Consider the following 25916-nt stretch of genomic DNA (forward strand, 5'->3'; position numbering starts at 1 on the left):
GCTTGTGGTTTTTATTGAGCTTAAGGGTTTCCCAAAATATGAGAAATTTGACTACTGTGAAACTCATGATGAGTTTAGGTTGAAAATTAAAGAACAGTGAACTGCATTGCCAAGAAAATTATTCCCCTTTAATTTTTGTTTCAGTCTTTCAGAAGTAATTATAAGAAGTCTCAGTTTGGTGTTAGCATTCCTTTTTAATATTTGCTTATCTCCTTTCTTAGAGAGCAGGCCTCAGAACTTTTCATAGGTAACAGTATCTGCAGCTAGCTGATGATGATTACTATATTCCTTCATTATCTTTTTTAACATTTTAATACAGCATAGTATACAAACGAAAGTACTCCTAAGTATTTAGCCCAGTGAATTTTCAAAAACTGAACACACCCATTTAACTAACATCTGGACCAGGAATAGAATATTACCATCATTCCAGAAGTGTTTCTTTTTTTAAAATTTATTTAATTTTTTTTTTAAGATTTTATTTATTTATTTGATAGAGACACAGTGAGAGAGGGAACACAAGCAGGGGGAGAGGGAGAGGGAGAAACAGGCTTCCCGCTGAGCAGGGAGCCCGATGCAGGGCTCGATCCCAGGACTCTGGGATCATGACCTGAGCCAAAGGCAGATGCTTAACGACTGAGCCACCCAGGTGCCCCTGACAGACAGTGTTTGGCTCTGGGTACCATCTCCACTCCTAACTTCTACTTCCCACTTATAGCTGACTCTCTTCCTTGCCCCTCCAGAAGCCTTTCATATGCCCTCTGTTAGGTACTACCCATATCCCCACCCACCAAAGGGAACCACCAGCTTCTAACAGAACAGATGTATTTTTGTCTGTTTTTGTATTTTATATAAAAGGAAATACACAATCTGTAGTCTTTTATGTCTGGCTTCTTAAACTCAACTTTGTGTTTGTGAGGGCGCCTGCGTGGCTCAGTCAGTTAAGCCTCTGCCTTCGGCTCAGGTCATGACCCCGGGGTCCTGGGATCGAGCCCTGTGTTGGGCTCCCTGCTCAGCTGGGAGCCTGCTTCTCCCTCTCCCTCTGCCTGCTGCTCCCCCTTCTTATACTCATTCTCTCTCTCTCTCTCTGTCAAATAAATAAATAAAATCTTAAAAAAAACAAAACCAAAACTTTGTGAAAGTCATCTATATTATTGTGTATAGTTGTGGTTCATTTATCCTCATTGCTGTATGCTGACTATTGTGTGCCTATAACATAATTTCCTGATCGATCTTATTTTTATGATCGTCCTTTATATTGGATATGATGCTGTTTTTTCATGTATATAGGAATATACATTTTCGTGTTAAGTAAAGGATCACTTTCAATTAAGTAATTAAATAATTAAGTTAAAATATTAAATAATAGGCAAAGTAGAGCAAAATTGAAGCAGCTTGTAAAGATGATACATGAAAGACTGAAATTTAGGAAATACTGGTTGATACTATTATTTCCTAAAGTGTTTTTTATAAAATACCGATCTTGAATTTTTAGACAAAGAGTATTTAGGCAGATACATCCCTAGAGTCAGAAATAGTCCTTAAGAATATGACATTTCAGTATTTTTCATTCTTTGTTGACCAAACATCCTTCCAATCACTGTGTATCAGGTGAGAATATTATGAGACAATATTTTATATTTCTTCTCTTTTTCTTTATTTTCCTAGAAGATATAGTAACCAGTATTATTATATAGGAATGAGTTTTTTTTTTCTTTTAAATCCAAACCATTTTGTCTTACTTTTGAATAAAAGTGCACCAGTCCTGCCTTGCCAGTATCATCACTTAAATATTAAAATGCTAAGGTGCTTTGCTAGGAATAATATGGAGTTCCTTACCTGGAGGAGCAAGTCTGTATTATTCTACTATATTATTCATTCAGTCATTTAGCAGATATTTACTGAGCATTAGTTTACTGTGGGCTGGATTGCTATGGTCTAAGTTCTGGGGCTTAACTATTGAACAAAAATTTTGCTTCACAGAACTTGTATTTAACAGGGAGGTGGGGTAGTGAAACAGACAGTGAAACTTGAGATGTATGCCTGCTATTAGTAAGTGCTATGGACATGGGTGTGTCAAGTGTGTACACTGGGATAGGTATTAAAATTTTAATCCAGGAAAGCTTCGCAGCAAAGTTACTACTGAGCAGATCTTGAGGGGATAAGGGAAATGAGTGATGCAGTTATCTGCGGGAAAGGGTTCCAGACAGAAGGGCAGCAGGAGCAGAGGCCCTTAGGCAGGAGAATACTTCGATAACCAGGAACTACAAGGAAGCCAGTGGCTGGCGAGGAGTGGAGTAAGGGGGTAAGTAGTTAGTGATGAGGAGTTGATACAATAGGATTGGGGGGGGAGGGGCCATGCTGCAGGCCCATTCTCAAGACTTTAGGTACGAACTTTTAACTTCTATGTGAGCAAAAGAGAACATGAACAACATGCTTTAATACAGAGTTGATATTATTCACAGTTGATGATAAGAGGCAGCACCACAAAGCAACTAAGAGCATGGACATGAACCAGATTGCCTGAGTTTGAATTTGACTTGACTTAGCAGCTGTAACCTTGGGCAGGTTACTTAACATCTTTGTGCCTCAGTTTCTCCATTTATAAAATGGGGATAGTAATGTCTACTTCATAGGATTTGTAGCAAGGATTCAGTGAGATTGTATGAGAACAAAGCATTTAGAATAGTACCTGGCACATAGTAAATGCTCTGTGTGTTTGTTAAATAAACATTTTCGTATTTAGCTATTAATTATATAGGTATACGAGAACTGAAGTATAAATAATGTTACTTAAGTGATCCCCCCAGTTGTTTACATATGGCTGAGAGAGATGCTCAAATGGCCCCCTTTTTTGTGAAGGGTCAGAATTGAGTCTATGTCTTTTAGTTTCTAATGATTACTAAAATATATTCCAATGTTATGCAAAGGTGAAGTTGTTAAACATTTTAGGATATTTAATATCCGGATACACAGTTTGACCTTAGAAAGAAATGTTAAAGTTTGCTATGGTGTGATACAGACTAGAAGAAAACTCAGTGATTTATATTAGTATATTAGGACCTCTTGTCTACCTTTGCCCATTAATATTTCAGAGTCACTGCTAGTTGGATTGAAGCAAAACTCCCAGATGATTCTAAAGACACATGGAAGAAGAGGGGGAATGTGGAATATGTGGTACTTCTTGACTGGTTTAGTTCTACAAAAGATTTACAACTTGGAACAACTCTACGGAGTCTGAAAGATGCACTTTTCAAGGTTAGCAAGTTTCCTTGTTTATTGTAATTGTAAGCCTTATTTGGTTGTTAGAAAGGTATATTGACTAGCTGTGTATCTTAAGGATAAGAACATCCATCAGCTTTGGTTGTAGATTTTTTTTTTTAATTCAGACCCAAAAGACTAGTTTTAAATCACCAACTAATAATAAACTGATCTATAAAGTAGGATTAGAATTTCCAGGAACATCATAAATTGTCTGAAAAAAGCATTATTTTTTGTTTTAAGAATTAGACTGTGAAAAAAAAAAGAAGAATTAGACTATGAAAACATAAAAGCAAAGGAAGAAGTCCCTAAGGAGAAAAAGATGGGTTGACTTGATAAAATAAAACTTTTAAGTGTGAAAAAATACCGGAAGATTAGAATGTAGGAGACAAACAGGAAAATATTTGCAACAAATATGGTAGTACAGTTGGGCTTTGAACAAGGCAGGGGTTAGGGGTGCCAACACCCTGCCACAACTTTTGACTTCTCCCAGGTTTTACTACTAATAGCCTACTGTTGGCCAGAGCCTTACTGATAACATAAATAGTCGATTAACATGTGTTTTGTATATGTATTATGCATTGTATTCTTACAGTAAAGTAAGCTAGAGAAAAGAAAATGTTATTAAAATCTTAAGAGAAACTACATTTATAGTACTGTACGTATATCTACTGTGCATATATTTATCTGCCCATATAGGCGGATGGGTAGTGTCAGGACAAGGTTGGTGGCAACAGTGGATCTGGCCCTGGAATGGCAATGTTCCGCAGCCTGGTGGCCTCCGCTCAGCAGTGGCAACTGCTGGCTAGGCCTGCAAGTAGCAACGGCACCCTGGCGCACAGTACAGCTGCCCCGTCTGCCTAGAGGTGTACCACCAGCCTGGGGCTGTTGGCAGCTGCAGCCGCACATGTGTGTTCTGGCCTCCAGGAACCACCGTGGCGAGTGATCTGCCCCTGGCCAGGGAGGGTCCTAAACCCAAAGAAGACGAGGGCTGGGAGAGGGGAGTGTCAGGGATGCCAGGCTTCCTGGGCAGCACTGTGCTGCCCTCTGGGTGCATTCCTCCACTTCAGCCCAGCCTCCTGCCTGCCAGCCTAGGGCTTTCAACCTAACCACTCTGTTGGCACACGGTGACCTATAGCCCTGTCCATTTCGGGGCTGCTGGGGATTGCTGAGGGCTGCTGACAGCCTTGGGAGGTTTCCCCAGGTACTCAGTGGACAGCAGGCACTACCTCTGCACCAGTCACTTTCGATTTGTTTCCATGGAGACTAGGGTGGGCAGTTGTAAATAAATGCCCATGGCTTTTGCTGTCAACTCAAAAGAAAAAAAAGTGTGTAAGTAGACTTGCGCAGTTCAGACCCATGTTGTTCAACAGCCAACTGTAGTTTAGGACACCTAAAATATGAAGAGCTTTTGCAAATAAAATTATTTAAGATAAAATAGTAAAATAAGTAGTGGACACAGACCTGAATAAGTGACAGAACATAAAAATGATCATCTTTACTGGTAGAAATGCAAATTGAAATAGTGAACTCCATTTTGTTGATTAAATTAACAAAGGTAAAAACGCCCAGTTTAATTTGTTAAATTATTAAACTGATAGCACTGAATGCTGGTAAGATTAAACTTAATGTGCTGGTAGGAAGGTCAGTTGATGGAGCATTACTCTTCAGGAGGGCAATCTTAAAGCCTTAAAACAATTCATGCTTTAAAACAGGGAATCTAGAAATACACCCAAGTGTAGATTGCTATATGAAACTGCTAATAATCAATTAGTTTTGACCTACAAAAGTGGCAGTTTCATAAAGGTAAAGGTTTCATAAGGTAAAGATGACATAAATCAGTATGGAAAAGATGCATTGAAATGAATGGTTTGGGGACAACTGGCTAGCCACTAAGTAAAGAAGGGGGACCCCTACCTTACTTCTTAGATCACAGTATATTCCAAATGGGTCAATGACATAAATATATTGATTGAAACAGGAAATACTAGGAAAAACCATTTGTGGGTGTTTTTTATTATCTTGATCCTAAATCAAGACACTGTAAAGGAAGATCTATATATTTGACTGTGTTAAAAATCCTATAAGTAAAGTAAAAGTCAATCAGGAAAAATAATTGTAACATATATGACAAGAGCTATTTTTCTTAATATTCAGAGTACCTTCACTATTTACTGAGAAAATAGCAAACTCTACCGAAAAATGGACAAGGGAGATTAGTTATGTCCTAGACTATCAGTGGTTAATAAATATACTAAAAGATGTGCAGCTTCACTAATAAAAGCTAATTAAAACATGATACCATTTTATGTCTACCAGTTTGGTAAAAATTATAAAGATTTATAATAGGCATTCTCATACAGTATTGGCAAATATATAAATTGGTATTGTCCTTTTGAAGGGCAATTTGGCAGCATCCACCAAACTTTCAATCCAGCAGTTCTAGTTCTAGTAAATTACCCTATAAAAATATATGGATATATATTTTTAAAGGTCATTTAAAGATTAGGAATATATATCAAAAGCCTTAAAATGTTCATGTGCCTTGGCTCAGCAACACCACTTCTTGGGATTTTCCCTAATGGGGTTGATTGGGTGTGTGCATATATAAGGATCTTCAGTGTTTATCTCAGCATTGTTTATAATTAAATGGGGAAAATAACCATAATGTATTCCAATGATTGATTCAGTTTGGGGGTGGTGTGTGTGTGTATAAAATAGAATATTATCTGGTCATTACAAATGGTGATATAACTCTTAATAAAAGATGTTCATAAAAGAGAAAAGCAGCAGCATAGAAGTTTCACTGTTTCGTAAAAATAAAATTTAAAAAATATACGTCTGCATAGAAAACTCTAAGACTAAACCCTAAAATGTTAAAGTGGTATCTCTGGGTGGTTAGATTATGGATGATTTTTATTGTATATGAACTTTTTTTCATAACTTTCTTCTAAGATCATGGATTACTTGTGTGGTTTTAAAAACCTGATCTATCCATTTCTTTCATTCAATGCTCAATTTTGAATTCAGCTCTCATTTTTTATCATTTCAAAGATAAATCTTTAAGAGAGCAGTTTTAAAATTCAAATTCAGTTTTTTGTGTTTTTAACTGTGAAGAGACTGCTGCCATATTAAAAATACTATTTCCTTATTTTATAGTGGGAAAGTAAAACTGTCCTGCGCAATGAGCCTTTGGTTTTAGAAGGAGGCTATGAAAACTGGCTCCTTTGTTATCCTCAGTATACTACAAATGCTAAAGTCACTCCACCCCCACGAGGCAGGAATGAAGAGGTGTCTATCTCATGTATGTATGTGAAAATTTTTGTTTAAAATTGCTTTGGATTAACTTTAAATTATTTATGTTCTCAGGGTAATGTTCTCGGTTCTGTGTGTACTTGTCCTATTGGATAGCAGTTTGTTTTCAGGCATAAAAAATACAAGGTGTCCACAGCCTGGAAGTTAAGTTAATTCTTTAAGATTGTTGTGGTTGTCACCTCATTTACTTTACATTTAACTATTACATATAACATGCATGAGATATGTAAGTACTATTTATGGGGTTTGCTGTTCTTTGAAAAAATATTATTCTTTTGGGGATTTTAGTGGATTTTACTTATCCTTCACTGGAAGAATCAGTTCCTTCTAAACCTACTGCCCAGATGCCACCTCCTTCTGTAGAAGTAAGTGAAAATATAGAATTGACAAATGATCAAGATGAGAGAATGGCACCACTGAACATATCAACTCCAGTTGAGCCAATTGCTGCTTCTAAATCTGATGTTTTACCCATTATTCAGCCAGTGCCTGTTATAAAGAATGTTCCACAGGTATGTTCTTGATTTCTTTTAACTGTATTGTTTCTCTTTTTTTTAATATTATATTAAATGCATAGTATACAAATGAAGTTTTATATATAACCTTTTATATTTTATAAAGAAAAATACCAGTGAAGAGAACTTATATGTTTTGGTTCCTTTTGGCTATAAAAATTTTTCATTATAATTCAGTCCTGTTGCCACAGCAGTATTAGAGTAGATAATTCAAAAGATTTCAAAGCCAGCTAGCAGGCATTTACTACAGGCAGTACCAGTAAAAGATTGTATTACCACAGTAAATGTGAACATTTTCAGGGTTTTCTTTTTTTTTTAATTTTAAGATTTTATTTATTTATTTGACAGAGAGAGACACAGCGAGAGAGGGAACACAAGCAGGGGGAGTGGGAGAGGGAGAAGCAGGCTTCCTGCTGAGCAGGGAGCCCGATGTGGGGGGCTTGATCCCAGGACCCCGGGATCATGACCTGAGCCGAAGGCAGATGCTTAACGACTGAGCCACCCAGGCGTCCCCAGCGTTTTCTTGTATATAATTTAACCCGTAGTATTTTCCCAAATAGTTTGGCTTAAAGATGATAGATACGTGATATCAATATTTTGCTTTCAAAATAATACTCTTGTTCCATTTCCTTAGAATTTGATATGTAAATAACATGCATGGTTTTTGTTATTGTTACTTTTGTTATTATTGAAGTTTTATTGCCACACAGTATGATATTAGTTTCAGATGTACAACATAGTAATTAGACATTTATATACATTGCGAAATCATCACCGTAAGTCTAGATACCATCTGTCATCAAAGTTATTAAGATATTATTGACTGTATTTTCTATGCTATACTTTACATCCCTGTGACTTACTTCTTAACTCTTAAGTTTGTACTTCTTAATCCCCTTCACCTATTTCATCCAACCTCCTCAAAACCCTTCCCCCGGGCAACCACCAGTTTGTTCTCTTTATTTATGTCTGTTTCAGTTTTGTTTTGTTTGTCTTGCCTTTTAGATTACACATATTAGTGAAATCATACAGTATCTGTCTTTCTCTGACTTATTTCACTTAGCATAATACCCTTTAGTTCCACCCATGTACTGCAAGTGGTAAGATTTTATTCTTTTTTATGGATGAGTACTGTATCACCATATATATGCCACATGTTCTTTATCTGTTCATCTCTTGATGAACACAAGTTGTTTCCATATCTTAGCTTTGTAAATACTTTTAATTAACATGGGGTGCATATATCTTTTTGAATTAGTGTTTTCATTTTCTTCAGATGAATGGAATTATCAGAAGTGGAATTGCTAGATCATATGGTTCTGTTCTTCATTTTTTGAGGAATTTCCATACTGTTTTCTCTAGCAGCTGCACCAATTTACATTCCCACCAGTGGTGTACCAGATTTCTTTTTCATCACATCCTCACCAACACTTGCTATTTCTGCTCTTTTTTATTTTACCCATTCTGACAGGTGTAAAGTGATACTTGGGAGCACCTGGATGGCTCAGTTGGTTGAGCCTCTGACTCTTGGTTTTGGCTCAGGTTGTGATCCTCAAGGTTGTGGGATCAAGCCCCCCACTGGGCTCCACCCTCAGCATGTACTCTACTTAAGTTTGTCTCTCCCTTCCCACCCTCCCCACCACGTGCTTGCTCGCTCTCTCTCAAAAAAATAATTTTTGTGTGTGTGTGTGATAACCTCATTGTGGTTTTAATTTGCATTTCCCTGATGATTAGTAATGTTGAGCATCTTTTCATGTGTCTCTTGGCTACTGTATGACTTCTTTGGGAAAATGTCTATTTGGGTCCTCTGCCCATTATTAAATCAGATTGTTTGGGTTTTTTGGTGTTAAGTTGTATGAGTTTGTTATATATTTTGGATATTAACCCATTATCAAATATGTGATTTGTAAATACATACTACCATTCAGTAGGATACCTTTTCATTTTGTTGATGGTTTCCTTCACTGTGCAAAAGCTTTTTAGTGTGTAAATGAGTCCCATTTGTTTATTTTTGCTTTTGTTGCCCTTGGCTTGGCTGAGGAGACAGATCCAAAAAATATTGCTAGAATCAGTGTCCAAGAATTTACTACCCATTTTTTCTTTTAGTTCTATGGCTTCAGGTCTTACGTCTTGGTCTTTAATACATTTTGAGTTTATTTTCAAATAGATATAAGAAAGTGTGGTCCAATTTCATTCTTTTGCATGTTGCTATTTAGTCTTCCCAACACCATTTATTGACTGTCTTGTCCCCATTGTATATTCTTGCGTCCTTTCTCATAGATTAATTGACCATTTAACTGTGGGTTTATTTCTGGGTTCTCTATACTGTTCTACTGATCATGTGTTTTAGTACCAGTACCATACTGTTTTGATTACTGTAGATTTGTAGTGTATCTTGAAATCTGGAATTACAACACCTCCAGCTTTGTTCTTCTTTCTCAGAATTGCTTTGGCTATTGGGGATCATTTGTGGTTCCATACACATTTTAGGAGTTTTTTTTTATAGTTTTGTGAAAAATGGTATTGTTATTTAGATAGATATTGTATTAAATCTGTAGATTGCTTTGGGTAGCATTGATGTTTTAACAATATTAATTCTTCCACTCCACAAGCATGGTATATCTTTGTATTTATCTCATCTTCAATTTCTTTCATCAGTGTCTTAAAAGTTTTTAGAGTACAGGTTTTTTACCTCGTGGTTAAATTTATTCATAAGTATTTTAATCTTTTTGATGCAACAGGAAATAGAATAGTTTCTTCTCTTTGTTATGGTTCATTATTAGCGTGTAGAAACAGAACAAATTTCTGTATATTGATTTTGTATCCTGCAACCTTACTGAATTCATTTATTAGTTCTAATAGGTTTTCTGGTGCAGTGTAGGGTTTTCTACATATAGTGTCTTGTGATCTATAGATAGTACCAGTTTCACTTCTTCCTTACCAATTTGGATGCCTTCTCTTTCCTTTTCCTAACTGATTGTTGTGGCTAGGACTTCCGGTGCTATGTTGAACAAAAGTAGAAAGGGTAGGCATCCTTCTCATTCTTATCTTGAGGAAAATATTTCAGCATTTCACTATTGAGTGTGATGTTAGGTGTGGGTTTGTCGTGTACTTCCTTATTATGTTGAGGTGTTCACTATATACCCAGTTTGTTGAGTTTTTAGCATGAAAGGATGATGTATTTTGTCAAATGCTTCTTCTGCATCTACTGAGATGTTCATATGGGTTTTATCCTTCATTTTGTTAATTGATTTGCAAATATTTTTTTTTAAAGATTTTATTTATTTATTTATTTGACAGAGAGACACAGCGGGAGAGGGAACACAAGCAGGGGGAGTGGGAGAGGGAGAAGCGGGCCTCCCGCCGAGCAGGGAGCCCGATGCAGGGCTTGATCCCGGGACTCTGGAATCATGACCTGAGCCGAAGGCAGACGCTTAACAACTAAGCCACCTAGGCGACCCGTTGATTTGCAAATATTGAACCATCCTTGTATCCCTGGAATAAATCCCTCTTGATTGTGGTGCATGATCCTTTTATTAATGTATTGTTGAATTCAGCTTGCTAATATTTTGTTGAAGATTCTTATATCTCAGTTCATCAGGGATGTTGGCCAGTAATGTTCTTTTTTGTAGTGTTTTTGTCTGCTGTTGGTATGAGGGTAATGCTGAGCTTGTACAACGAATTTGGCAGTATTCCTTCCTCTTTGATTTCTTGCAATAGTTTGAGAAGAATAGGTATTAACTCTTCTTTGGTAGAAGTCACATCTGTTCCTGGACTTTGGGTTGATGGGAGTTTTTGATTACTGATTCAATTTCATTGCTAGTACAGGAATACAACAGAGATATTGTGTGTTTCTTTCCAGGCCACCACAATAAAGCAGATATCATGATAAAGCAAGTCCAGTGAATTTTTTGGCTTTCTGGTGCATATAAAAGTATCTTTACACTGTGTTGTAGTCTATTAAGTGTACAGTAGCATTATGATTAAAAAAATAATGTACATATCTTAATTGAAAATACTGCTAAAAATAGTCATTTGACATTTCAGCAAGATGAATCTTTTTGCTGGTGGAGGGTCTTGCCTGTGTTGATGGCTATTGATTGATAAAGGGTGGTTGCTAAAGTTTGGGGTAGCTGTGGCAATTTCTTAAAATAAGACAACAGTGAAGTTCGCTGTATCTCTTAACTCTTTCTTTCATGAATGATTCCTTTGTAGTATGCAGTATTATTTGATAGCATTTTCCCCATAATAAAACTTCTTTCAGGGCGCCTGTGTGGCTCAGTCATTAAGTGTCTGCCTTTGGCTCAGGTCATGATCCCAGGGTCCTGGGATCGAGCTCCACATTGGGCTCCCTGCTTGGCGGGGACCCTGCTTCTCCCTCTCCCACTCCCCCTGCTTGTGTTCCTTCTCTCTCTGTGTGTCTCTCTGTCAAATAAGTATTTAATAAAAATAAATAAAACTTCTTTCAGAATTGGAGTCCATCCTCTCAAACCCTGCCACTCCTTTATCAACTAAGTTTATGTTATATTCTAAATCCTTTGTTGTCATTTCAACAGTCTTCACAGCTTCTTCCAGTAGATTCCATTTCAAGAAACCACATTCTTTACTCCTCCAAAAGAGGCAACTGTTCATCCGTGCAAGTTTTTTTGTGAGATAGCAGCAATTTAGTCATATCTTCAGGCTCTACTTGTCATTCTAGTTCTCTTGCTATTTCCACCACTTCAGTCTCAAACTCCTCAAAGTCATCCATGAGGCCTGGAATCAATTTCTTCCAAAGTCCTGTTAATGTTGAAATTCTGACATCTTTCTAGGAATCACTAATGTTCTTAACTTGATGTAGAATGGTTTATCCTTTCCAGAAGGTTTTCAGTTGACCTTGCCTCCATCTGTTGTAGGAATCACTAAGCAGTTCTAGCCTCACAAAATGAATTTAAATAATAAAACTTGAAAGTTATCATGACTTCTTGATCAGTGGGCTGCAGAATGGGTGTTGTGTTAACAGACATCAAAACAAAACAAAACAGAAAACAGGCACAAAAACATTAATGTTTTCAATCAGAACTCTTGGGTTACCAGGTACATTGTCAATGAGCAGGAATATTTTTTAAAAGGAGTCTTTTTCCTGAGGAGTAGGTCTCAATGTGTGCTTAAAATATTCAGTAAACCATGTTGTAAACAGATGTGTAGTCATCCAGGTTTGGTTGTTCCATTGATAGAGCACAGGCAGAGTTAGATGTAGCATCATTCTTAAGAGCCTTAGGATTTTTGGAATGGTCAATGAGCATTGGCTTCAACTGAAAGTCACCAGCTGCACTGACCCCTAACAAAAGAGTCAGCCTGTCTTCTGAAGCCTTGAAGCCAGGTATTGGCTTCTCCTCTCCAGCTATGAAAGTCATAGATGGCATCTTGTCCAATATAAGGCTGTTTCATCTATATTAATTATCTTAGCTAGATCTTCTAGACAACTTGCTGCAGCTTTTACATCATTACGTGCTGCTTCACCTTGAACTTTTATGTTATGGAGACAGCTACTTTCCTTAAATCTCATGACCCAACCTTTGCCAGCATCATTTTTTTTTTTTTTCCAGCTCCCTCACCTCTCTCAGCCTTCATAGAGTTGAAGAAAGTTAGGGCCTTACTCTGGATTAGGCTTCGGTTTGTGGGAATGTTGTGGTTGATTTGGTCTTCTATCCAGTCCATGAAAACTTTCTCATATAAGTAGTAAGTCTGTTTCATTTTCTTATTATTTGTGTGTTCACTGGAATAACACTTAAAATTTTTTTCAAGAATTTCTTTTCATTTTCAGTTTGGCTGTTTGACATAAGGCCTAGCTTTTGGCCTAGCTCAGCTTTTGACATACCTTCCTCATTAAGTTTAATTGTTTTTAGCTTTTGATTTAAAGTGATAGATGTCAGGACGCTTGGGTGGCTCAGTCAGTTAAGCATCCAACTCTTGATTTTGGCTGAGGTCATGATCTCACGGTTGTGAGATCAAGCCCCACGTCGGGCTCCGTGCTCAGGTCGAAGTCTGCTTGAGATTATCTCTCCCCTCTCCCCCTGCCCCTCCCCCCCCAACACTGTCTCTCTAAAATTTAAAAAAAAAAAAAGTCTTTAAATAGGGATGCCTGGGTGGCTCAGTTGGTTAAGCGTCTGCCTTCGGCTCAGGTCATGATCCCAGGGTCCTGGGATCGAGCCCCGCATCGGACTCCCTGCTCAGCGGGAAGCCTGCTTCCCTCCCTCTGCCTGCCACTTCCCCTGCTTGTACTCGCGCTCTGTCAAATACATAAATAAAATCTCTAAAAAAAAAAATAAAATGATAGATGTGTGACTCTTCCTTTCACTTGAACGCTTAAGAGGCCATTGCAGTGTTATATTCATTGGCCTAATTTCAATATTGTGTCTTGGGGAATACAGAGGCCCAAGGAGAGGGAGAGAGACTGGGACGGGGGAAGAGCTGGTCCATGGAGCAGTCATAACATATGCAACATTTATTAAATTATATGGGTATGGTTCATGGCACTGGAAAAAAATTAAAATAGTAACATCAAAGATCATTGATCACAAATCACTATGACATAAAGTAATAATAAAATGTTTGAAATATTGTGAGAATTACCAAAATGTGACACAGAGACATGAAGTGAGCAAATGCTGTTGGAGGAGTGGCACTAATAGACTTGCTTAAATCAGGGTTGCCAAAACCTTTAGTTTTTAAAAAATATAGTATCTGTGAAGTGCATAAAGCAAAGTGCAGTAAAACAAAGTATGCCTGTAATTAAACTGTTAAGATTTTCTTTTCTTCTGATTGAGTCTTAGAAGATTGTATGTTTCAAAGAATTTATCCATTTCTCCTAGGATGTCCCAATTTGTTGGCATATAATTTTTCATAATCTATAATCTTTTGTATTTCTGTGGTGTCGGTTGTTATTTCTTCTTCGTTTCTGATTCTGTTTGAGTCCACTCATGTTTTCTTGATGAGTCTGGCTAAGGGTTTATCAGTTTTGTTCATCTCTTCAAAGAAGCAGCTCTTGATTTCATTGATCTTTTTTATTGTTCTTTTACTATTTCATTTATTTCTGCTCTACTTTTTTTATTTCCTTCCTTCTGCTAGTTTGGGGCTTTGTTTTTTTTCTAGTTTATTTAGGTATAAGGTTAGGTTTTTTTTTTTTTTTTAAAGATTTTATTTATTTATTCATGAGAGACAGGGAGAGAGAGAGAGAGAGGCAGAGGCAGAGGGAGAAGCAGGCTCCCTGCTGAGCAGGGAGCCTGATGCAGGACTTGATCCCAGGACTCTGGGATCATGACCTGAGCCGAAAGCAGACGCTTAACCATCTGAGCCACCCAGGTGCCCAGGTTAGGTATTTTTATTTGAGATTTTTCTTGTTTCTTGAGGTAGGCCTATATCTCTGTAAACTTCCCTCTTAGAACTGTTTTTGCTGCATCCCAAAGATTTGGACCATTGTGCTTTCATGTTCATTTGTTTCCATGTATTTTTTAATTTCCTCTTTGATTTCTTGGTTGATCCATTTGTTGTTTAGTAGCTCTTTGTGTTTGTATTCTTTCCAGAGTTTTTCTTATAATTGATTTCTAGTTTCATACTGTTGTGGTTGGAAAAGATGCTTGATATGATTTCAGTCTTCTTAAATGTATTGAGACTTGTTTTGTGGCCTAACGTGTGATCTGTCCTGGAGAAGGTTTCATGTACACTTGAAAAGAATGTATGCTCTGCTGTTATTTTGTCTGGATGATCTATCCATTGATGTAAGTATGGTGTTAAAATCCCCTGCTATTATTATAGAATGATCAGTTTCTTCCTTTCTTTCTGTTAATATTTGCTTTATATATTTAGGTGCTCCTGAGATGGGTGCATAAATATTTAGAATTGTTATATCCTCTTAACTGGATTGATCCCTTTATCATCATAGGATGCCCCTCTTTGTCCTCTTGTTACATACAGTCTTTGTTTTAAAGTCTATTTTGTCTGATAAAAATGTTGCTACCCCAGCTTTTTTTTTTTTTTTTTGCTTCCATTTGCATGGACTGTCTTTTTCCATCCCTTCACTTTTACTCTGTATGTGTCTTTAAGTCTGAAGTTTCTTGTAAGCAGAATACTAGATGGGTCTTATTTTTTTTATCCATTCTGCCACCTGTGTGTTTTGATTATAGCACTTAGTCCATTTACATTCAAACTCATTATTGATGGGTATGTACTTACTACCATTTTGTTAATTTTTTTTATTGTTTTTGTAGCTCTTTTCTGTTCCTTCTCTTGCTCTCTTCCCTTGTGAATTGATGACTTTCTCTAATGTTTTGTTTAGATTCCTTTCTCTTTATTTTTTGTGTATCAATTACGGGCTTTTGGTTTTTGGTACATATATAACACCTTACATATATATAGCAGTTTATTTTACGTTGGTGGTCACTTAACTTCAGACACATTCTAAAACCATTACATTTTAACTCATCTCCTCCATATTTTATATTCCTTTTTTTTTTTTTTAAGATTGATTTATTTAAAAGCAAGAATATGTGCTCAAATGGGGAGAGGGGCAGAGGGAGAGAATCTTCAAGCAGACTCCCCACTGAGCGTGAAGCCCGACGCAGGGCTCAGTCTCACCACCCATGAGATCACAACCTGAGCTGAAACCAAGAGTCAGACACTTAACTGACAAGGCACCCCTCCACATTTTATATTTCTGACATATTTTACATTTTTTATTTTTATATTTCTTTATTATAAATATACTTGATTTTATTACTTTTGTCATAATCTCCATAGTAGCTTTAGAATTGGTTGATTCCCTACCTTTACTATGTTTGCTTTTACCAGTGACATTTTTTCTTTTAAAATGTTACTTCTAGTTATGGCCTTTTCTTTTCCACTTAACAGGAGTTCCTTTAACCTTTCTTATAAGGCTCATTTAGTGATGATGAACTCCTTTAACTTTTGTTTGTCTGGGAAACTATCTCTCATTTAATTCTGAGTGGTAACCTTGCCAGGTAGAATATTCTTGGTTATTCGCTTTTCCTTTCTACAATTTGAATATATCATGACAATCCCTTCTGGCCTGCAAAGTTTCTGCTGAAAAATCAGCTGAGAGCCTGATAGGGTTTCCTTTATAGGTAAGTTTTTGCTTCCCTCTAGCTGCTTTTAAAATTCTCTTTATCTTTTTTTATAAAGATTTTATTTGTATGAGAGAGAGAGAGAGAGAGCACAAGCAGGCAGAGGGGCAGAGGGAGAAGTAGACTCCCTGCTGAACAGGGAGCCCAATGCAGGGCTCGATCCCAGGACCCTGAGATCATGACTTGAGCTGAAGGTGGATGCTCAATCGACTAAGCCACCCGGGTGCCCCAATTCTCTTATCTTTAACCTTTGACATATTAATTATTATGTCTTAATGCATATCTCTTTGTTTTCATCTTGTTTTGGGTTCTGTGCTTTCTAGACCTGGATTGTCTGTTTTCTCCTCTAGGTTAGGAAAGTTTTCAGCTATATTTTTTCATATAAGTTTTCTGGCCCTCTTTCCCTTCTCCTTCTGGTACCCCTGTAATGCAAAAAATATTAGTACACTTGATATTGTCCTAGTCATCTCTTAAACTGCCCTCTTTTGTTTAAGTTCTTTTTTCTTTTTTTTGTTCAACTTGAGTGATTTCCACTACTCTGTCTTCCAGATCACTGATATGTTTTGCATCTTTTAACCTGCTCTTGATTCCCTCTAGTGTATTTTTCATTTTACTTGCTTTTATTCTTCAGCTCTGATTGGCTCTTTTTTATATTTCCTACTTCTTTGATGAAGTTCTTAGTGCATTCATCCATTCTTCCAAGTTCAGTGAATATCATTATGACCATTACGTTGAACTCTTTATCAGGTAGATTGCTTATCTCTGGTTCTTTTTCCGAGGCTTTATCTTGTTGTTTTGTTTTCAGCCTATACCTTTGTCTCCTCATTTTGCTTGACTCTCTGTGTTTCTCTGTGTTAGATAGGTCAGCTGCATCTCCCAGTCTTGAAGTAGTGGCCTTATGTAGAAGGTGCCCTGTGGGGCCCAGATGTGCAATCTCCCCCTCGTCACCAGAACCAGGGCACCCCATGCCCTTCTGATGTGGTTAGGTCGAGACTGCTATAGGGATACTGGTGGGCAGGACTAGTTCCTGGTGCAGATGGCCGAGAGGCCCAATCACAACTGTTTGGGCATGCTGTTGGGTAGAACTGACAGCTTCCCCACCCCAGCAGGAGCTGCTTTGGAGCTGCTGTCTTGTCTTAGGCTGCCTGCCAGGTGTGGCTGAGCAGGAACCACTTTGGATGGGCACCTGCCAGAGTATGCACATTGGGCAGGGCTGATCCATAGGGGAATACCTGGTGGGGTGAATGGTGATAGCAGGGCACATGAAGAGTGTCAGAAGTGGTGCCTACAAGCACTTCCACTCCTGGAGAACATCCCTATAGATCCCTGCCCTTCCTGGACTTACCTTAAAATTAGTTAATAACTCTCCTTCACATATGGCCCAGGTGCTTTTCAAGCTGTTGCCTCTGTGTTGGGTCTGGGAACAAGTGAGTTTGTGGCCTGGCCCTTTAAAAGCAGAGTCTCAGGGTCCTGTAGCCCTCTTGCTATCCTGGAGATAAACCCCATTGATTTTCATGTCCAGACATTATGGGGGCTCATCTTTCCTATACAGGTCCCTTGGGTAGGGGTGCCTAATGTAGGACTTAAACCCCTTGCTCCTCAGGGGGGACCTCCACATTTGTAATTACTCCAGCCATTTGTATATTTCTGTACCAGGTGTGTGGATGCTGACTAGACTGTGCCTCTGGCCCTCCTACCTGTCTGAACGTGGCTTTTTATTTCTATTTTTGGTTGTGGAAGAGCTGTTTTGCTAGTATTCAGGTCATTCTCAGAGAGTTTGTCATATTTAGTTGTAGCTTTGGTGTGTCTGTGAAAGGAGGTGAGCTCAAGATCTTCCTACTCCACCATCTTGATCCCCTCTCTGACAGGCATGTTTTAGCAATAATTATTTAAATGATTTTAAATAACCAATACGTTACAATAAAAATGCAGCTTTTTTCCTCTGCATTTTACTCAAAGGAAGGTAAACTCATTCTCCCCTATAAATTTTCCAATGAGATTTTTTATAGCATTCATTTTTAATTTTTTTTCAGATACAGTTCAACAGTATTTCACATTTGAAGTGGATGCCATTTGATTGGTGCAACAGGCTATGAATAGAAAACTTAAGTCATTTTTTTGTTATGAAATGAGATGGTTCATTTCTTCTTTTTTTTTTAAGGTCTTCAGCTCTAAATATTTCAGACTAAATCTTAAGACTGAACAGTATTTGATTAGGCAACTTTTCTTAAAACATAAATTTAAGAAATTGAAAAAAGAGCTTATGTTATTGCACTTCCTTTAAACTTAATCAACATGTTACTTGAATCGTAATCCTCTTGTTACTTTCTGAGATATGTGCAATTTGCCTAACATATTTTGAGGATTTTTTATGTGAAAGACAATATGAAGGTTTACAAATATGATTAAGCTATGGATTCTCTCTGATGTTTAGAAGGAGAGACTTATACAAAGACAGCCAAAATATAAGGTAGAATGTCATAATCGTTCTAATAGTCACTGGAGCATGAGCAAGGAGAGAAATTTTGACTGAGGGTATCAGAGAGGTCTTCATGGAAGAGGCAGTATTTTTTCTGGGTGGTAAGAGTACAGTAGGATTTGAGGATTAAAGAGACAAGTAGATTTTGTGACTAAAGGAACAAAGCTTGCTCTGGGACCAATGAGTAGTTTTGACATGCTTGAACACTGCTCTCTATGGTCTGTCTAGGTGAGTGTGATAGTAGATAAGATCGGAAAGATGGGCAAGAGTCATCAAGAGATACTTGGATCAAATTGGAGTTATCCTGTAGGCACAAGGAAACTTAAAGAATTATAAAGTTGAAAGTAACATTATCATAGTTTTGCTTTTAAAACTAGGGGGGAAATGGATTGAGTTGTTAAAATGGAAATGGAAACATTTATTTTGGATCCTAGCCACCTTTTATTACCGTTATCCTCATAGTGGTTCTTCCTACTTCATTCTCAAATGTAGAAAAGACGAGGAGGGAATAGATTTTTAAAGTGAAGAGGCAAAAAGAGAAGTGAAGAGCAAAGGAATGATTTCTTCACTAAATTCTTCCTATGGTATTATTTTCTAGTTGCAGAATGTACAATATGTTTTGTAAGAACACCATGCAAGTTGTTACTGGCAGATATTCTTATAAGTTTTTTTTTTTTTTTTAAAGATTTTATTTATTTGTTTGAGAGAGAGAGAATGAGAGACAGAGAGCATGAGAGGGAGGAGGGTCAGAGGGAGAAGCAGACTCCCTGCTGAGCAGGGAGCCCGATGCGGGACTCGATCCCGGGACTCCAGGACCATGACCCGAGCCGAAGGCAGTCGCTTAACCAACTGAGCCACCCAGGCGCCCCTTCTTATAAGTTTTTATACTTGTTTCAGTAAATTGTATTCTCAAGAAATATGTTAGGGGTTGGCGTTTTCTCGCCCCAACCTTCGCCAGAGGGGCTGCAGCATCATGACAGGCCCTGAAGCAAGGCGGCGAGTGGCTTCCTGCGCCGCGGGGCCAGGGGGCGAGCGCGGACGGAGGGGGATGAGGAGGCAGCCGCCCTCCCGGAGCAGCCGGAGCTGGAGCACGAGCCCGAGGCAGCGAGCGGTGTGAGCGCGGGGCTCCCTGGGGCCCGGAGCGTGCACAAGGTGCACCTGCCGTCCTCCTGGACTGCTAGGAGCCGCGGGAGGAGCCAGCGCCCGGCGAGAAGCCCAAGAGGAGGTGCCGGCAGAAGCTAAAGAAGTACGGCAAGAATGTTGGGAAGGTCATCACCAAAGGAAGACAGTACGTGGTCATCGACCTGCAGGGCTTCGACATGGTCTACTCCGCCCCATTCGGAGGAGCCATCAGCGTGGTCTGGTTCCTCTGCTAATGGGAGCTGCGGGGGCAGACACACAAAAATGGATGAAAGTTCTGCTCTGGGAGCTGTGCCAATCCCGGACCATTTCAGACCTGAACCCACAAAATCCTTGGAGGAAAACAACGTCTTTCTTTGTTGAATTGGATGAATGGAACATCCCTGCCCATCCATTGAGCTTTTCATGACTCTAGGACACAGGTGGCTCCGATGGACAGCCTGGCAGAGAATTAGGCCCACGTTAGGTTTGGGATTATAGTGTGCTAACACAGAAGCCTTCACGTTGAGGTGGCACGGGGCTGGCATGGAGGCAGATGCTTCACAGACGGGAGCACTCTGGGTGGGTAGCGGAGTGGTGATTACAAGGGGGAAGAGGGACTTTGACCTGGACTAAGATGATTTGTTATGTTCTGGAAAGGTCACCCTGACATGGCACTCACAGCCTTGGCTGCCTCTGTTCTGGGGGCAGCAGAGGAGCTGTTTGTCAGTCTCGTGCCCCAGCTCCTTCCTCCACCCCTTTGTCACCTGGAGTTTAATTATGGCCTTGAGAAGAAGGAAGGAAGGAAAATCTCTTTGAAGGTCGTGATACTTTGTTGATGACGTGTGTGACTGTATAAAGCAGATAAAGCTTGTGATTCCCCCCCACCCCCACCCCCATGACACGAATGTGCAGCTGGCGGTGAGGGAAGGAGGGAGTTCAGACGCAGGCTAGGTGGGTTCAAGAGGTCGCTTGAGCAAGTGCTCCTGTTGCACCCAGGCCATCCCAGTCTGGCTTTGTGTTTGGAGCTGCCAGGCACCATCGCCTACTGACAGCCGTTCAACACCTCTACGCCAAGCCACCGAAGGCACTTTGTCTTGGGAGAGAGGGAGACGCTACGCTTGGAAAGAAAGTGTGTGATTTAGAGAAGAAGCCAGGAAGTAGGAGACAGGTGTGCTGGAAGTCGAAACAAGAAAGATGGTGGACAGGAGGAGTGGAAGTATGGGAGCCAGGTCTGGTTTATCAGCCCTGGGAAATCTTAGGTGGGTGGGCGGGCTTTCAGCTCCGTGTAGGGACCAGGGATGCTGGGTGGCTAGGGTGCTTTAAATCCCTCCGAAGCCCATGAGCTCTCACTGACTGCCTTTGTACCATCCTTTCTTCTTTGGTGCTGCCAAGTTTGTCTGCATCTCACCTGGATTCAGAGATCAGCACCGCATGGGTCCTGGGCTGGACGCTCTGCCAGGACGACCCAGAGACTGTCCTTGGACCATTGGCCAGCGAGGTGAAAGAAAGAGGAGGCTCCTCTTACCTCTTAACATACCCCTCTGCCAACGCCTGTGATAGGCCACCCTTCCGACTGTTTCCAGAATATCCAGAAGTCCAAATAGTTGTTGCTGATCAGGCTGTAGGGTGGGTAGCAGCACCTGCATGTTGCCCTAAGTTCCCCAGGCCTTGCAAAGGAGGCCTCAGTGCCCACTGGTCAAGCCAACCAGGTGGCACCAGGATGTGGAGAAGCTGGGTGGGGAAGACAGACAAATGGACAGAAAAAGGAACTGGTGTAGGAGAAACTTGTAGCTAGACATTCTGGAGGCTTATGTTGAAGATGAACTTGGATACAGTTCTGCGTCATTAATATTTGTGAGGAAAAGAGAAAACAAACAAACGAAGGAAGAAAGGAAGGAAGGGGAAGAAAGATAGATGTTTGGGTCACTTCTAACAATTTTGTAGGGTTAGTATGCTATTAAATTGAGGTAATAAACATTTAACTCATTAATTAGTAACTTACCTGTTATGAAAGTTGTTGTGGAATATTTTACTCATTTCCTCGGCAACATATTAATTTACTATGTGTCAGGCACCAGTCTTTTTTTTTTTTTTTAAGTTATTCTTTTTTTAAAGATTTTATTTATTTATTTGAGAGAGAGAGAATGAGAGGAATGAGAGACAGAGAGCATGAGAGGGAGGAGGGTCAGAGGGAGAAGCAGACTCCCTGCCGAGCAGGGAACCCGATGCGGGACTCCATCCTGAGACTCCGGGATCATGACCTGAGCCAAAGGCAGTCGCTTAACCAACTGAGCCACCCAGGCGCCCCAGGCACCAGTCTTTACCCTTCTGGAGCTTATATTCTAGGAGGGAAGAAAGATTTTAAACACGTAATTAATAGTTATTTAATCAGGATCCCAATAAGTACTATGAGGGGAAAGAATAGAGTATTAGGACAGCATACATCAGGGGACTTGGCTGTTTTGGGGATTTAGGAAGTCTTTCCTAAGGGAGAGATATTTAAGCCACAACCTAAAGTTGTAGTAGGCATTATCTAGATGAACAGCTGGTATAAAAGCCTGAGTTGGGAAGAAGCATGGCATCTTTGAGGAATTAAAAAGGCAGGGATGGGGGTGGGAACATGGTATGTCTGGTGTGTAGATTAGTCTAAGATTAGAGAGATGGGCAGAGGTGGGACTTTGAGGCCACACAGGGCCATACAGGCATGGTAAGGATTTTAGATGTCATCTGAGTAGAGTGAATAGCTATTTAAAATAGGGGTTTAGAGGCTCCTGGGTGGCTCAGTCAGTTAAGCGTCTGCCTTCGGCTCAGGTCATGATTCCAAGGTCCTGGGACTGAGCCTGATGTCGGGCTCGCTGCTCAGTGGGGAGCCTGCTTCTCCCTCTCCCTCTGCTGCTCCCCCCTGCCTGTACTCTCTCTCTCTCCTTCTCTCACTTTCTCTCCTACTCTTTGTCAAATAAAATCTTTTAAAAAAATAAAATAGGGTTTTACATACATGAGGAACATGGTCATATTTGTTTTAAAATGATTACTCTGGCTACAGTGTGGAAAGAGATTAGAAGGGAAGCAAGAAAAGAGATGGGGCAACTAGTTAGAAACAGTGTAGGGAGGATGTTGGCATGGACTTGGTTGGTGCTAGTGGATTGGGACAGATGGAGGAAGAAAATCATCAGACTGCGTAAAGGTAGGGGGAAGACACATGAAACTCAGTTTTCTGTGTAAGCTACTGTTTGGATAGTGGTTACACCCATGAGATAAGGACCATATTTGTAGGGGGAATATCATGTAATCAATTTTGTTCATGTTAGGTTTGTGGTATATATGTGAGACACTGACATGGAGATACTGAGTAGGCAGTTGGATATGTGGAAATGGAACTTAAATTTTGGTATGGCCAGGTCTAGGTTTTATGTTTTAGATTAACTCTTCCAAATACAAAACATATCATGGTATATTGAAAGTATGGAATCAAGAGGAAGTAAGTGCCAAGTGCCTTATGAGAAATCTTGACAGACACAAATAGATGGTCTGGCACATGTTGTCTCCACAAAGTGATGGTTCTTTACAACAACTTGATTTCAAGAACTGAGGTTACATTCTCGGATTTTGACAAAAATATGTTTTGCCCTGTTTTTGTTGATATAGATTGATCGTACTAAAAAACCAGCAGTCAAATTGCCTGAAGATCATAGGATAAAATCTGAAAATAAAGATCACGAGCAACAGTCTCCTCAGGATGGAAAAGTTGTTCCTGATCGTTCCACAAAGCCAGTATTTCCCCCTGCAACTGCCATGTTAACAGATGAAGAAAAAGCTCGTATTCATGCAGAAACCGCTCTTCTAATGGAGAAAAACAGACAAGAAAAAGAACTTCGAGAAAGGCAGCAAGAAGAACAGAAAGAGAAACTGAGGAGAGAGGAACAAGAACAAAAAGCCAGAAAGAAACAAGAAGCTGAAGAAAATGAAATCACAGAAAAGCAACAGAACGCAAAAGAAGAAATGGAAAAGAGAGAAAGTGAACAGGCCAAGAAAGAAGATAAAGAAACTTCAGCAAAGAGAGGCAGAGAAATAACAGGAGTAAAAAGACAAAGTAAAAGTGAACATGAAACTACCGATGCCAAGAAATCTGCAGAAGATAGGGGCAAGAGGTGTCCCAGCCCAGAACTGCAGAAAAAGGCAGTGGGAGATGTGCCCCATGCCTCTGTGGCAGGAGATTCAAATTCAGGCAAGGTAAGCAGAAACAAACAGTACAAACTGCCAAGTGTGAAATAAATTATTAGATAAAAAGATGACACCAGGGGCATTCCATAAATAGGACAGACCTTTCAAGTAATTTTCTAGTGGGTGATAGATTTGTACTAATCCATCTACATTTGCTTGCCTACTCTCCTTTGGTTGACTGGGAATGGGATTGCTTTTTTGTCTGTGAAATGCAATGTATTTTTAGCAATTGAGATAACTTAACACACATTCTTCATTTTTATATGGGATGTATGATCAGTGTGGAGGAGTTAGGTGCCAAATATGTATATGATAGAGCTTGTATCTGCTTAGGATATGTCCAAAATCAGTGACATCTAAATGGCCCAACATCTCTCTTTGTGTATAGTGATTTTTGTGGTCATGTCTATGTCATTTTGTTTGTTGCTTCATCTAGTCAGTAATATTGGCAATAATCCCATTAATGTTGCCTTTTTCTGCCCTTGGCTATTCCCCAAAATAGATTCCCATAATTTTGGGGAACATTTTTCATTGTTATTCTTCTTTAACCAAATGATATCATATGTGCTTTTTATTTTTTTTTCCTGTTTTATACAATTAACAATGCCTTTCCCTTTTGAACAACAAATAAGTTTTTATAATAGCAGGAACAGTTACGGCCCTTTTTACATACACGTAAATGGAAATACATTTTTGGTAGTGTGAAAATGACTTCGGATAGAAGGCAAAATACCATCTTTACAGAACGTCAACCTTTATAACTTCTGAAACAGCAGTTCAGGCATAGACCAAAATTAACAATTCATATAAATGGCACGCTTACCCAGAGAATACTTACCTAATAACCTTAACTATCAAAAATAAAGCTCTCTAGGCACCTGGTGGCTCAGTCGGTTGAGAGTCCAACTCTTGGTTTTGGCTCAGGTCATGATCTCTGGGTCATGAGATTGAGTCCCACGTTGGGCTCTGTGCTGGGCATGAAGCCTGCATGAGATTCTCTCTCTCCCTCTCCCTCAGCCCCTCCCCCACCCCACTCACATTTGTGCTTGCTCTCAAAAAAAAAAAAAATATATATATATATATATATACACACACACCTCCTACAAAAGCCTTCTAAACACCTAAAGTTAGAGAAATGAAGCCCATGTACTAAAATGCTCTCACTTTATTCATGGGAGACTCAGAATTGTTGAGCTATTATAATTTAAATATTATTCATTGAGTAGCTATTACACACCAAGTATTTTTCCTGCATTATCTTATCTTTCTAATAAGTCCATGAGGTATTGCGTTTACAAATAAAGTTAAAGCTTGGAGGTTAAGTAATTTGCCTAAGAGCCCATATGCAGTAAGATTCCAAAGCCACTTCCTTTCTATCTTGCTTCACTTAGAGGCAGACAGTCATAAGAACTGAAAGCATTCATGTTTCTGGGGTCTTTTAGTATAGGTGCCAAATACAAACCTAAATAGCCCTACAAATCTAGCCCTGAGATTATCACATTAGTCTTTGATGTTTCCTGTAATATATAACACATTGAAAAAAAGTTAAGATTATATATATATATATATTACATATTGTAAGCTCTTTTAAAAGTAGGCAAAATATGTAATTTATTCTGGAATTTTATTAAAATTGTCATAAATACTTAGAAGTTTTTACTTTACAGTAGTTATTTTTTAAATAAACTATAAAATTAAAGTGAATTTTTAAAGGAACCTATGATAGATTTTAAGAGGATTTAAAATGGATTTTGTACTTTTGAATATTGTTCTATATGAATATCCCATAATCTCTTCATTCACTTCAATATGTTCATTTTGGGAGAACATGACCACTTTGAAGGCAACCAAATCATGTGAGATTACAATAAAAGGACTGTT

General features: G+C 39.0%; 1 protein-coding gene across 1 annotated transcript in view; it reads left to right on the top strand.

The window, feature by feature from the left end:
• Positions 1–25916, top strand: part of USP8 (ubiquitin specific peptidase 8) — a 75218-nt gene that overhangs the window by 36617 nt on the left and 12685 nt on the right. The window contains 4 exon segments of the mRNA XM_021693915.2: positions 3096–3258; positions 6421–6565; positions 6865–7088; positions 23460–24044. Of these exon segments, the coding sequence (XP_021549590.1) occupies positions 3096–3258; positions 6421–6565; positions 6865–7088; positions 23460–24044 (1117 nt within the window).

The sequence above is a fragment of the Neomonachus schauinslandi genome, chromosome 9 (assembly GCF_002201575.2).
Source record: "Neomonachus schauinslandi chromosome 9, ASM220157v2, whole genome shotgun sequence".
Classification (NCBI taxonomy): Eukaryota; Metazoa; Chordata; class Mammalia; order Carnivora; family Phocidae; genus Neomonachus; species Neomonachus schauinslandi.